The 12,690-nt window shown below is 37.4% G+C and overlaps 1 protein-coding gene across 1 annotated transcript; it reads right to left on the minus strand.

The window, feature by feature from the left end:
- Window positions 1–8,695: 8,695 nt before the first annotated feature.
- LOC127177140 (CD48 antigen-like) lies at window positions 8,696–12,463 on the minus strand. The gene is made up of 5 exons (XM_051129213.1): window positions 12,329–12,463; window positions 11,489–11,803; window positions 10,774–10,827; window positions 9,445–9,726; window positions 8,696–9,324 (listed from the first exon to the last, which is right to left on the minus strand). Exons 1-5 carry the CDS (start codon window positions 12,375–12,377, stop codon window positions 9,185–9,187), a joined length of 840 nt encoding a protein of 279 aa, XP_050985170.1. The 5' UTR covers window positions 12,378–12,463; the 3' UTR covers window positions 8,696–9,184.
- Between the last annotated feature and the right edge of the window lie 227 nt (window positions 12,464–12,690).

The following is a 12,690-nucleotide window of genomic DNA, read 5'->3' on the forward strand; positions in this document are numbered from 1 at the left end:
GCGCCGCTTCTTCTCGTTCATAACCTGTATTGTAATCACCGCCGGTTGTTCTGTGAGTGACAATGGGATAGTAAATGTGAAAAAGAGAGACAACTTTTCCCTAATCGTCAGAACACCTGAAATGAAGATTGTGAGTCGTGTGACAGTGCGAAAAAGAAACGGGACACAAGAGGTCTTTCGCCACTGTTCCCGAGAAGAGCAAAATCACGGCTGCAAACCATTCAACTCGGAAAGAACTACACTCCAGATTGGTAACGAGGCTGTCTGTGTAACTTTACTTGATGCCAGCACCAGGGACGAAGGAGTTTACGATGTTGAAGTCATCGATAACAAAAGCATCAGGATCTGTCGGAATTTTACCGTTGCATTGACCGGTTAGTATTTTCCTTTCCTAATCCTATAGAATACTAACAGAAAATATAAACGTATTTTAAAAGCTGGAACTTTATTTGGATAGTATTGATGACGTGATGTTCTGTTCTAGCGAACCATTAGAGTTACCATGTGCTGGGGTGGGGTGTGGTGGGTGTGGTGGGTACGGGGTAGGTAAACTGTCCGGTCCAGCAAGTGTGAAGCGAGAGCATCAGCCAAAGGCACGCTCATATTATTGAAGCCCATGTCCGCGAGCTTTTTTCTCGTTAATGGAATTCCACTGAATACCTGAGCGCCCTGCTTAAGCTGGTCAAGCTGGTTTTTCAAGTTGGTTTTAGAGGGGTTTTGGCCACTTTTCTTTAGCTGGTCAGCCTGGTTGGTCTTAGCTGGTCAAAATGTTTGATGATGGATTGATTACATAGTGTCTGCCCCAATTTTCCTGACAAATAATGCAACAAATAAGTAATATGTTTACTTTTAATAATCTGCAGGACCACAAGGAACCATTAAAACAAATTTTAATTTGATCTTACAGCCCCTTTAATAACAAATATTTACAAAATATTTACAAAATAATTGGAATTATTACAATTCTAAAACTATATTAAGAATTAATGGTGAAGATGAACAATAACAGAATTCTAAACATATTATGCATTTTCATTTTTCTTTTCTTTTTATTATATCTTGTATTTTTTTGGGATATGTAATGCCCCACTTGTTTCTCCCTCTTCTCTCTCTCTCTTCTTTCAGGCTCCTTTTGTTTCCGCCAGTCACTGAAACAGATTAAAAAAGAAATAATTTAGATTATTAATTTTCAACAAGTAAAACTACTTAAAAAAACAAACTATAGTGTCATGTCTTTGTTGCACATTTTCCTTTTTTATCCCAGACATAGCCTGCAATAATTTAGAAACATGCCCCTGATAGTTGTTCCTTTTATTGCTAAAATAAAGATAAAATTGATATATCCAAATGGAAGTGTGTGTATACATACATATATATATATATATATATATATATATATATATATATATATATCTATGAACTTGAGGGTGTCAAAAAAACAGAAGCTCCATGCTTACTTCACAGACATGAAAAAATGTATCTATAGAAAGCGAAATGTCTACTTTTAAATAAGCGAGTTAAAATGGAAAACAAAAATTTTCAGACCAGCTAAAACCAGCTACTTCCAGCTAAAACCAGCTACTTCCAGCTTAAACCAGCTAAAACCAGCAACCAGCTACTTCCAGCTTAAACCAGCTAAAACCAGCCTGGCCAGGCTGGGAGACCAGCTACTTCCAGCTACTTCCAGCTACTTCCAGCTAAAACAAGCTACTTCCAGCTTAAACCAGCTAAAACCAGCTACTTCCATCTTAAACCAGCCTGGCTGGGAGACCAGCTTGACCAGCTTGGCTAGGCTGGGAGACCAGCTAAAACCAGCTACTTCCAGCTAAAACCAGCTACTTCCAGCTTAAACCAGCTACTTCCAGCTAAAACCAGCTACTTCCAGCTTAAACCAGCTCTCTAGACAAAAAATATAGAAAGAAGAGAGTGTTTGCTTTTAGGCCTCTCTCAGCTCTCTCCCTATATTTGGCCAATGCTCCACTCATCCCCTCTCCTATCCACCGATTGTATTTTTTGCCCCATCCCTGGCAGACATTTTTGACACATCTGTTTTTGCAGTGCAGCATGAAAAGCAGAAAGGAACATAAAGGAGATAGAAAATCTCCTTTATGTTCTATTCTGCTTTTCATGCTGTCTGTAATAACACCTATCACTTCTATATCAAAATGTCTCTTTCACCCATTGTCTTTTCAGTGAGTGTGAGCCCATTTGTGCACACACATGCCTCACGTGCAAACATAGTCAAGCACACATAAATACAAATCACATATAAGTACATTTAGAAGGTAAAATGTGAAAAAGGTGTCACAAATGCAGTAATACAATATTTTAATAATATAAATAATTTTTAATAAGAGGAACCACTAAACTTTCTGCTTAAACTCAACGAAGGTGGCCCATTTTAACTGAAATTATTGGCTCATTTTATCTTAACACATTCCAGTAAATTGGGCTAGTAACTAAAAATGCTTTTTATATAAAAATCTAGATAATTTAGCAAAATCAGTTTTTATCAGGCCATGAAGACATGGGTTATGAATCATTATTTCTAAATGTGCATTTTAAGTTGAATAAAATAAATGAACAATAATAAAATACAGTAAGAAACAGGTTTGTGTTTTTGAGACGAGTCCAATATTTGTTTTTTCACATCATGCTGAAGTTTTCAGACTATGAGCCATTTTTCCCATAAAGGACTGATTATGGAAAGAAATGGTTATTTTGTATTGCATGATACTTGACTCTGAACTGCTGCTAATAATTATTCTTTTGTCTGTAATATTCCAACCATTAGTAACCGTCTCACACCTAGATACTTCATCATTGCGTGTTTGTTGTGTTTGGGAATACGCGCGAGCGCCCGCCTCTATAGCAGCGCGGGGCTGTCGATGTTCAATAACAATATACCGGCATATATCAGTCATTTCGAAATTCTTTTTGCCTCCAAACGAAGAACGAAATCGAACTTCGTTTGAAGTATATCGGGGCCTTAGTTGGTGTGTGTGTGTTCTGAAACTCCACATTCTTTGAGTTTTTTTAGAGTGTGGTTGAGGTTTCTACCTACATCCTTAACATGTAGCGAGGGGGCAGTAAAGCTCCAGCTCCTCCCATTTGGCTCTGCAGCGAGCGCACTGAGCGCACTGAGCCACTGAGCGCAGGTTTGATGCTGTAGTTGAAACGCACCGTCAAAAGACCACAAGAAACCGAACAGAACGCCCCTTCTTAAGATGCGCATTTTCTTCACGCTCATAACCTGTACTGTCATCGCCGGTAAGTAAAGCATTTTAACTTTAGAGAATTCGCTAAGTGATGTCTGTTTGTAATGCATAACGGTCTTTAAAACAAGCGTGGATAAACGTTACCCAGCTGATGTATTGTCAAAAGCCCCTGATCTTTTGGAATATGTTGCACTTAAAATAAAATAGGTTGTATAACATTATGTTATCCAAGTACTTAAAATTCGCCTGTCCATAATGAAAAGCAGTCTGGTTGTGATAGATTACCGCTTACATCACGCGCATTCCACTTAACGCAGCTTTTGTGTCGGGTATTTAAATAGTCAGCTGTTCAGCAGTACCTGTTTCTACCGGCAGGTGGGACTGTTGTCAGACGGCAAGTGTTAAAAAAAATCCCGCCACTGCACTGTCGTCATTCATTCATTATTTTCAGGAGCAGATGAGGTAATAATACAACTGTTCCGAGAAACTGAATAGTTGATGAAGCTTAATATTTGTTTTCACAGTCTAAAATATTTGTAGTTTTGGTGAAATAAAATAACTGTAATCAATAAATTGTGCGTCATATTAATGTAAATAACGCGCATTATTCAGAAAAACGTAAATTGTACTAGCTTGCTAGATATGATATAGATATCTAGACATATTTATCTAGATATGATATAGTCAGTCACATCTTTTACTGTAATAGTTAAATCAGAAATGGTTGGCTTAGGCTATAGCTTGCTACACCTCATTAGCATTGTCAGAAATTTAGATTTTTCGATAGGCCTATTAGGGCTGGGCGATAAATCGATTTTATCGATTAACTCGAATGTGTAGTTTACACCGATTTGTTTGAATGAAAATCGGTTTTCTCTTTAATATCCGCCGATGCTCCCCTCTGGGCTCCAGCAGTTTTGAATGGGCTCAGCCCTCCCCCCACACATTTACCATATTACAAATACACTAATATATATTTGTATTCAGAAAGGCAAGGAAAACAAATAACGCGTTATATTATTGATATTGATATAATACATCAGTTAAATAAACAAGAAGTTATTATTAAAGGGGTCATCGGATGCCCATTTTCCACAAGTTGATATGATTCTTTAGGGTCTTAATGAAAAGTTTCTAATATACTTTGATTAAAAATTCTCAATGGTTTTGTAAAAAAAACACCCTTTTTACCTTGTCAAAATGAGCTCTGCAAAAATCATCTCATTCTAAGGGGCTGTTACTTTAAATGCAAATGAGCTCTGCTCGCCCCGCCCCTCTCTTCTTTCTGTGGAAAGATGCTATTGTTTACATTAGCCGCGTGTAGCCGCGTTTAGCCGCTAATCTACCACGTTATAAGGAAAGGCGATTGCAAAGATTCATAAAAAAACCCCTTATACTCACTTCTGCTGTAAGTGAAGCTGGATCATGAATGATTTGCGCAAACATAGACCAATATATGTAGATCGGGAGGCGCATTCCCTTCACAAACAAACATAACCTACTGCATCTTCAGCAGCTCAGATGTCGGGAGTAAATGTTCGATGAACGATGTTCATCATTACAACCAGCAACACAACACCTCAATCGCTCAATCGGAGATATTCTTGTCTAATTTACAACCCTGCTCCAGCATCAAAGCAAAGAGGTCGGACTGTTACAGCTGATTCGAGGTAAATCGCTCATGTCAATCGACTATCGTGGGAGCGGCCTCTGTCGGTGTGACGCAACAACGACAGGCATTTGAGAACGGGTCGATTTGAAAAAGGGGATATTATTTTTACAGATTAATTAAAAACCGCTGCATGGATTTTTATCATTACAGGGTAGATTTGTACATACACTGCCAACACACATTAATGTTCAAACAGCATGAAAAAGTCAACTTAGCATCCGATGACCCCTTTAAGTGACTTACATTGTCTGACTATAACACTATTGCTTGATTTTTCTCAATTCCGTCGTCAAAAGTAGTCGGAAACAAGTCACAACTTGGGCTGTTTTTTTTGGGGGGGTGGGGGGGGGTACTTCTTAGGGGCTAAGCCTCTTATCTCTTCTGACCCTAGCAACGCCCCTGCTCATGTGCTCATATTAATGAAGCTCATGTCCGCGAGCTTTCTCTCGTTACACTTTTAACATATAACCAGTGGTGTACAGTAAGGAAGTACAAATAATTAAGTAGATTTTTTACACGTTTCAGTTATTTGAAATTTTTGCATTAAAATTTCCACTGGGGGCTTATATAAGGCCCTTGACTGTCACCATACAAAAATTACAATCATACAGTAGCATTTTACAATTGTGGACCCCTGAACTTGACAGTTACGACAATTCAATAACAGGTCAAACTGCATTATTGGCCCAATTGGTGGCGCTATATCTCAGCTTCCTTTGAGGGTGCGTTAGAAATTCCACTGGGGGCTTATTCCCAAGCCACTTGGCTATCACCATACAAAAATACAATAATTTTTACAGTAGCATTTTGAAATTATGGACCCATGAACTTGACAGTTATGACAATTCAGTAACAGGTCAAATTGCATCATAGGTCCAATTGGTGGCGCTATATCTCAGCTTCCTTTGAGGTTGCTTTAAAAATTCCAGTGGGGGCTTATTCACAAGGCCCTTGACTGTCACCATACAAAATTACAATGATTTCTATAGCATTTTGAAGTTGTGGACCCATGAACTTGACAGTTACGACAATTTAATAACAGGTCAAACTGCATTATTGGCCCAATTGGTGGCGCTATATCTCAGCTTCCTTTGAGGGTGCGTTAGAAATTCCACTGGGGGCTTATTCCCAAGCCACTTGGCTATCACCATACAAAAATACAACCATTTTTACTGTAGCATTTTGAAGTTATGGACCCCTGAACTTGACAGTTATGACAATTCAGTAACAGGTCAAATTGCATCATAGGTCCAATTGGTGGCGCTATATCTCAGCTGCCTTTGAGGGTGCATTAGAAATTCCACTGGGGCTTCATTCCCAAGCCACTTGACTGTCACCATACAAAATGACAGTAATTTCTACGGTAGCATTTTGAAGTTATGGACCTATGAAATTGACAGTTATGACAATTCAGTAACAAGTCAAATTGCATAATTTGCCCAATTGGTGGCGCTATATCTCAGCTGCCTTTGAGGGTGCATTAGAAATTCCACTGGGGCTTCATTCCCAAGCCACTTGACTGTCACCATACAAAATGACAGTAATTTCTACGGTAGCATTTTGAAGTTATGGACCTATGAAATTGACAGTTATGACAATTCAGTAACAAGTCAAATTGCATAATTTGCCCAATTGGTGGCGCTATATCTCAGTTTCTCTTGAGGGTGCATTAGAAATTCCACTGGGGCCTCATTCCCAAGCCACTTGACTGTCACCATACAAAATGACAGTAATTTCTAGGTAGCAGCTCTTGACTGCAAATTAAGGTAGGTATGATTCTGACTATCATCGCTAGACTAGTTTATGATGAACGTTTGTAAGTATGCTTTATATTCTAATCACTGAACACATGCAGAGCACGTTATTCAGCCAGAGTGGTGCTTTAATATGTTGATTGTCATGATTTTAGTACACAGAACACACATGTAGCATGCTATCATATTAATGTAGTATTCATCGCCTCCAAATATTGTTTTAGAAAATTACAAGTTGTGAAGGAATTCCAGTGAGGAAAAGAAAAGTCGTGTCATAACAAATTACAGCACAACAGAGCAATATAACGACTATTCACGTGACGTGAGCATGTTTAAAATAAGGGATTTACACTTAATTAATTTGATATGATGCTCTGTATAGTTCCTGACCTGATGCAGACTAATGTACACATATTGTTATCGTTTTAGTCTGGGGCGAGGTTTAAATAAGCTAACATGAAAATAAGCGGGAGCAGCCTCAAATCTGCCCTTGTTGCTCTCAATTAGAGCGCTCTGTAGTTCTATTTCTCACCACACATTTCCATGGAATAACTGAGGGATGCTGTAGAGCTGCGGAGGGCTCAGGCACTGACCGCCTCGCTTAGAATCATAATACATAATACTCATTTTATGACTTAAAATAGTCTAGAGAAATTAAAAAAGATTTGAATTTAATTTTTACATATAAATTACATTTGTATTTTACATTTGCTTTATATTGATGAAGAACATGACCAATTACATGAAAAAATTACATGATTTCAAGTTTGCTGGGCAGAATACAAATTATAAGATGTTGTGAAATCAAAAATAAAAATGGCAAGTTGTGGTAGAGGTTTGCTTTTGTTTGATTCAATTTTTTTAGTTCTTAGGGTTAAAACAAGCCTAAGATATTGATATTCAGTTTAGTTAGACTCCGACCCTAATGGTTAAAGACTCGAACCCAACACTACATCTTATAATTATTATTATTATTATGCCACTAATTGTCCAAAGTTGCACTTATGTTTACGCTAATAAATTTTTAACAGTGACAACACCAGATCCGTTTGGTGGCAGCCCCACCTGTTGGTCAAAAGTGATAACTATTTTGCTTAGAATCAACAGATGTCTTGAAATTTCTTCAGTTGGTCTGATGTTCCCTGTCATGCTTGCTCCTCGTTTAACCTCTGTTGTGCTTGGCCCCAAATTGCTGCTTGTAAATATATTTACTACTATTATATCACTACTGCATAGCACGTCTTTACTACTATTCAGTCTTTTTCTCACCTGTTTGACCAGTATGCGTCTATGTACATGCCTTCCACAAGTTTTTTTTTTTTTTAGCTCATAGTCAAACAAAAACACCTAAGGCCCAACCTGATCAAAAATTTGCAATTTGATGTAGGTGCTGATATTTATATGGACAAATTCAGATTAAATTCTGATGCTTGTGATCTCCAGCTGTTTTTGTAGTTTTTGTTCTATACAGAGCAACTCTCAGTAGAATTTGCCAAAAACCTCCATCCATTTATTTGCCATATCTGCTTTATTTCCTGTAGGGTCACTGGAGACTTCCTGGACCATCAGCCTGGAAAGAATAAACATAATTGCAGGGGCCTTTGCAGTGATAGCTTCTGTAATTTATTTCAGTCTACTGATTATCTACTGCATACGCAAAAAGGCAAGTATTATTAGGCAAATTAAATAAACACTTCTGTTCTGTATTAATATTGTAACATTTATTAACAGCAGTTGTCAGTTAAGGCTATGTATTTTACAGTGCAGTTTTGTTTTGGGGGAATTTGTAGTAGTGTAAAGGCATATAAGTTTCCTTGAGATATTTTACTCAGAAAAGACTTAATTTAAAATCATAGTACATCATTAATGTTTCACAGTGTTTCATATATGAATTAACTTTGATTGGTTTAAGAAGCCCATTCTGGTATTAAAAAAGTGGTTGTTGATTGTGATTTAAAGCTCAACGTTCTCGTCTCCCTACAGAAGCAGCAAAATACTGGTGATGGTGCAGAGAATCCAGAGGAGGTCATTTCTCTCAGCTCAACCCCAAGTGGAGGTCAGTAAAGTAGATGACTCTGGGTTTTGTATCATAAACAAATATTATGGCGTTTCTTTTGGACATCTTAATACCTGGACTAATCTTGATTTGTCAAATTATCAGATATTTTAAAGAAACTTTTGATGCACATAAGAAAAAAAATTAGGTTTTTCTAATTTTTACTTTGTCAGACAGATTTTTGTAAAAAAAAAAAGTGGCTATAGAAGTAAATATATTGTTTTATATCCATATCTTAAAACCTAATAGCCCTGAAAAATACTTTCCCCCCCCTACAATCAGCAAGTAAACCAGCCACAGAATCCTTAGAGATGGTGGATGAGACAAAGTGTTCAATGGCCAATAACAACCAGCGCTCAAAGAAGGACCTGAACCTAAAAAAGCATGATGAAGAAAATGGAAATACAAGACAATGTGAGGCCTCACAAGACAACAAGGGCTGAGGATTCCACTTAAAGACCATTGTGACATCTCATGCAAGTCACTATGCAGAAGCAGTAGCATTTCTCTGATATAAGCTGAACCTCAGATGCTCAGCCAGAAATACAACTGCGGCGATTCCCACCAGACCAGACAGAACCAGCCGAATCAGAGCCTCAGTGATGCCACAATGATCTGGACAATCTGAAAGAGAACAGTTATTCATAAATGTGTGATTGATTGTCTTTGTCTATGACGACACAGCACAGAAGTTATTATCGCAGTAAGGGAGTTCTGTTTTAAATGTAGTTTGATTTCTTGTACCTTCATGTTGTTGGCAGATCCTTTTCATGTGAAGGCGGACGCTCTTATTACTCACTGGATTCACAGCCATGCAGCTGTAGGTCTCTGAATCATTATAATGAAGCTGTAATGGTAAACTAAGGGTGACATTGAAATCAGGATTGCTGGTCTGATCCAGCATTTCACTCCCTTTATACCATGAGATGAGCACACCTCGATCATTTTTCACAGAGCAGAACACAGAGCAGAACTCCTCCATCTTCTGTGGCCACTTTGATAAACCTATAGTGGACATATCTAGTTCTTCATATCGAGAAGTTCAAGAAATCAACAGATATATCAGTGATTGGCTACATTGCTCAATGCTGCAAAAACACTGATGTCCAGAGCACAAACACAAATACACATTGGAGTCTTAGTTTTGTTTGGTTGTTTGTTTAATTTGTTATTTTATGTTGTAGTTTGATTGCTTTTCTGTCTGTTTTGCCTTGCTTTGTTTTAATGTTAATAGTTTTGTAACGGAGCGAGGGAGACGTGAAGCGGGCGGACAATAGCAGAAAGGTACAGCAAAGGCAAGACAAAAGAATAGTCCGTGAAGCAGGCGAGGGTTGATGAGCGACGAACATAATCCAAAGGGCGAGGAAAAGGGGTAATCAGAATAGACAGGCGAGAATTCCAAAAGGCTGGCAGTGAAACAGAGAAGACAAGGAGACAAGGCGAGAAAGCTAAACTAGGGAACACGGGAACTAGGAAACGACTATGTAAAGGCTGCTAGCACTATAAGAGCATTAAACGCAACGTACACAGTTCACAATACAATGCTCCAATACACAACTCCAATACTCAGCGACCCATGAGAGGAAGTCCACGGCTTAAATAGTCTCTCATTGGACACAGGTGATCAGTGCAATGGCTGATGGGGAATGTAGTCCGGGGTGTGCTGCAACAGTCAGTGTAATGTGAATGTGCGAGGGCAACATCTGGTGGTGAGCGAACCGAAGGTCACCGGCCAGATTCATGACAAGTTTAATGCCAGCTTCTTTTCTTTGTGGATATTTAAATGATTATAAACATCCTATCCACATTGGAAACTGTTGGTGGTGGATGTTTTCTCTTGTTTCTCTCTTTTATTTGTTATTATTATTATTATTATTATTAGACAAAGAGGCTGTGTAATTAATTGTATCTTGTTTTATTTTTAAAAGGAATTTAGTTATTTCGGGACTTGGTTTGTTGTTTTGGTCTTTGCTCATTCATCATTAAATAAAAGTGTAGGAAAAGTTTTGTTGTCTATTATTTTTCCAGTTGCAGTCTGCTAAATGAACAAACAAAAAAGGGTGGGGTTCTCACCTTGAGTTTGGTTTGCACCAACTGGAGACCTGATGACAGGTACAGAAACAGGCCCTTTAAAAAGATACATTGACATTATCTTTAAAAGGAAATTTGCATTTCTCTTATAAAACTGCATTTTTCAGTGTAAACTAAAAATATCCAAAACTATTGTTTAGTGTAAAACATGTTTACGTTTTTTTTGCTAAAGGTTGCAGGCTTGCCCACAAGTTGCTTTGGCTATATGCACATGCTCAAACTATTCCAGAAAAGACTCTTGGAGACAGAGACAGAAGCCATTCGCCTCGTACCGTCAGAATTTTTTTGAAACTGATATTTCAAGGTTAAAAAAAAAAAAAAGTACATTCAGCTGCTAATTGTATTTTTTATTTCTTACATTTTCTGTGTCTCATATTAGTGATGTAATGTCTTACAATTAATTTATTTAGGGTAAAAGCATCTGGAAAATTAAAAAAATTATCACCGAAAAAAACCCCCACATTTCAGCAAGATTAAAGACTAGTTGCGAGAATAAAAGAGGACATTCAGTCAGCATTGCAGTTACATTTTTGGCAAAAACATTTTGAGTGACAAGTGCATTTCTAAGAAGGCTGGCCAGAGCATATTGAAGTGATCTTGTCAAAGAGACATGAACTTATTAACTTACTCCTCTTTTCAATATTGATTATTATTATTATTATTATTATTATTTGTATTAGCTGCAGCTAAAACTTACCATAAACATCCACTCTGACCTTTTTCTCTGAGATTAATCCATTGTGAAGAGAAACTTCATAAAGTCCAGAATCACTGGTGCTGATGTTCCAGATAGTCAGTGCTCCAGTCTTTGGGTTCATTTTCACTCTGCCAGTTAGTTTCTCCTCATAAAAGGGTTCAAAACCCTGATACATCTGTGCGATACGAAGAGTTTGATCACCCCTTTTATATAGCCATGTTGCTTCATGGAGACTCTCAGTATCTCTGGTTTGTAGAGTGAGAACGTCTCCCTCCATCACAGTCTTTAACTCATCCCACTCACCATTCACAAGATCTGAAAACATAAAAAGCTTTTTAGATACAGGCTACGTTTAGTGCTAGAAAATGTACAGACCACAACTACCCCTCGTACTATATCCAGTATTTATTTATTTTTTCTGCATTCATTGAATACCTATTAAACTATGACATTTGTTGTAATTTTCAGTGAGACAAATGAACAGAGTAACTCATGTCTTTGTAGTTTTTATTACAGCTAATTAAACATACAGTGTATAGTGAGGCAGGAAACAGTCTTATTTCTAAACAGGCAATGCATCTATTATAATTGTGTATTTACATTACGCTGCAGTTTAGTGACGACTAGTGACGAAGTCTTTATATGTTGAACTGAAAAAGTGCAAAGAAATGTACATTTTTCATCTAAGTACTCAAGTATCTTTAGACCTCTAAGTATCTCTAAACCTATGTTGAGGTTTCAGAACATTCCAGTAAGTCACCTGACCAGTGACCACAAAAACTAAAACAAAAGACTGCTAGCAAAAAAAAAGAAAAAAAAAGATTTAAAGATTTGTCTTACCCTCCATACTGATGAAAATCACTATAAAAACCCACATGCTGATCGACATTTCGATCAGGTATTATTTTAAGCTGTTTGAATTCTCTTGATAATGCCACTGAAGCTCACACTCATCTAGTGAACATTCAGTGAAAAGTTTCCGTCTCTATGACTTTCAACAGGAAGTGACACACTGACCAAAATCAGATGTTTTCTATATATAGCAGCAAAAAAACCTTCAACAATGAACAATTATTTAACAGCTTTTTATCTTAGTGACTGAGAGATTTTATACTAATATAGACCATACAGTACATCTAGAAGAATGTAGAACTCCACTTGCAGTATAATTGATTGTTCTTAGTATTCTGCTCCACCAGTTA

The sequence above is a fragment of the Labeo rohita genome, chromosome 15, assembly GCF_022985175.1.
Source record: "Labeo rohita strain BAU-BD-2019 chromosome 15, IGBB_LRoh.1.0, whole genome shotgun sequence".
Taxonomy (NCBI): Eukaryota; Metazoa; Chordata; class Actinopteri; order Cypriniformes; family Cyprinidae; genus Labeo; species Labeo rohita.

Bases quoted from the DNA above. Each gene is read 5' to 3' on its own strand.
- LOC127177140 (XM_051129213.1), bottom strand. From the start codon at position 12,377: ATGTCGATCAGCATGTGGGTTTTTATAGTGATTTTCATCAGTATGGAG. The intron at 11,804-12,328 runs GTAAGACAAATC...TTATGTTTTCAG, and splicing joins GATTTTCATCAGTATGGAGG to ATCTTGTGAATGGTGAGTGG. The intron at 10,828-11,488 runs GTAAGTTTTAGC...ATCTTTTTAAAG, and splicing joins GGTCAGAGTGGATGTTTATG to GGCCTGTTTCTGTACCTGTC.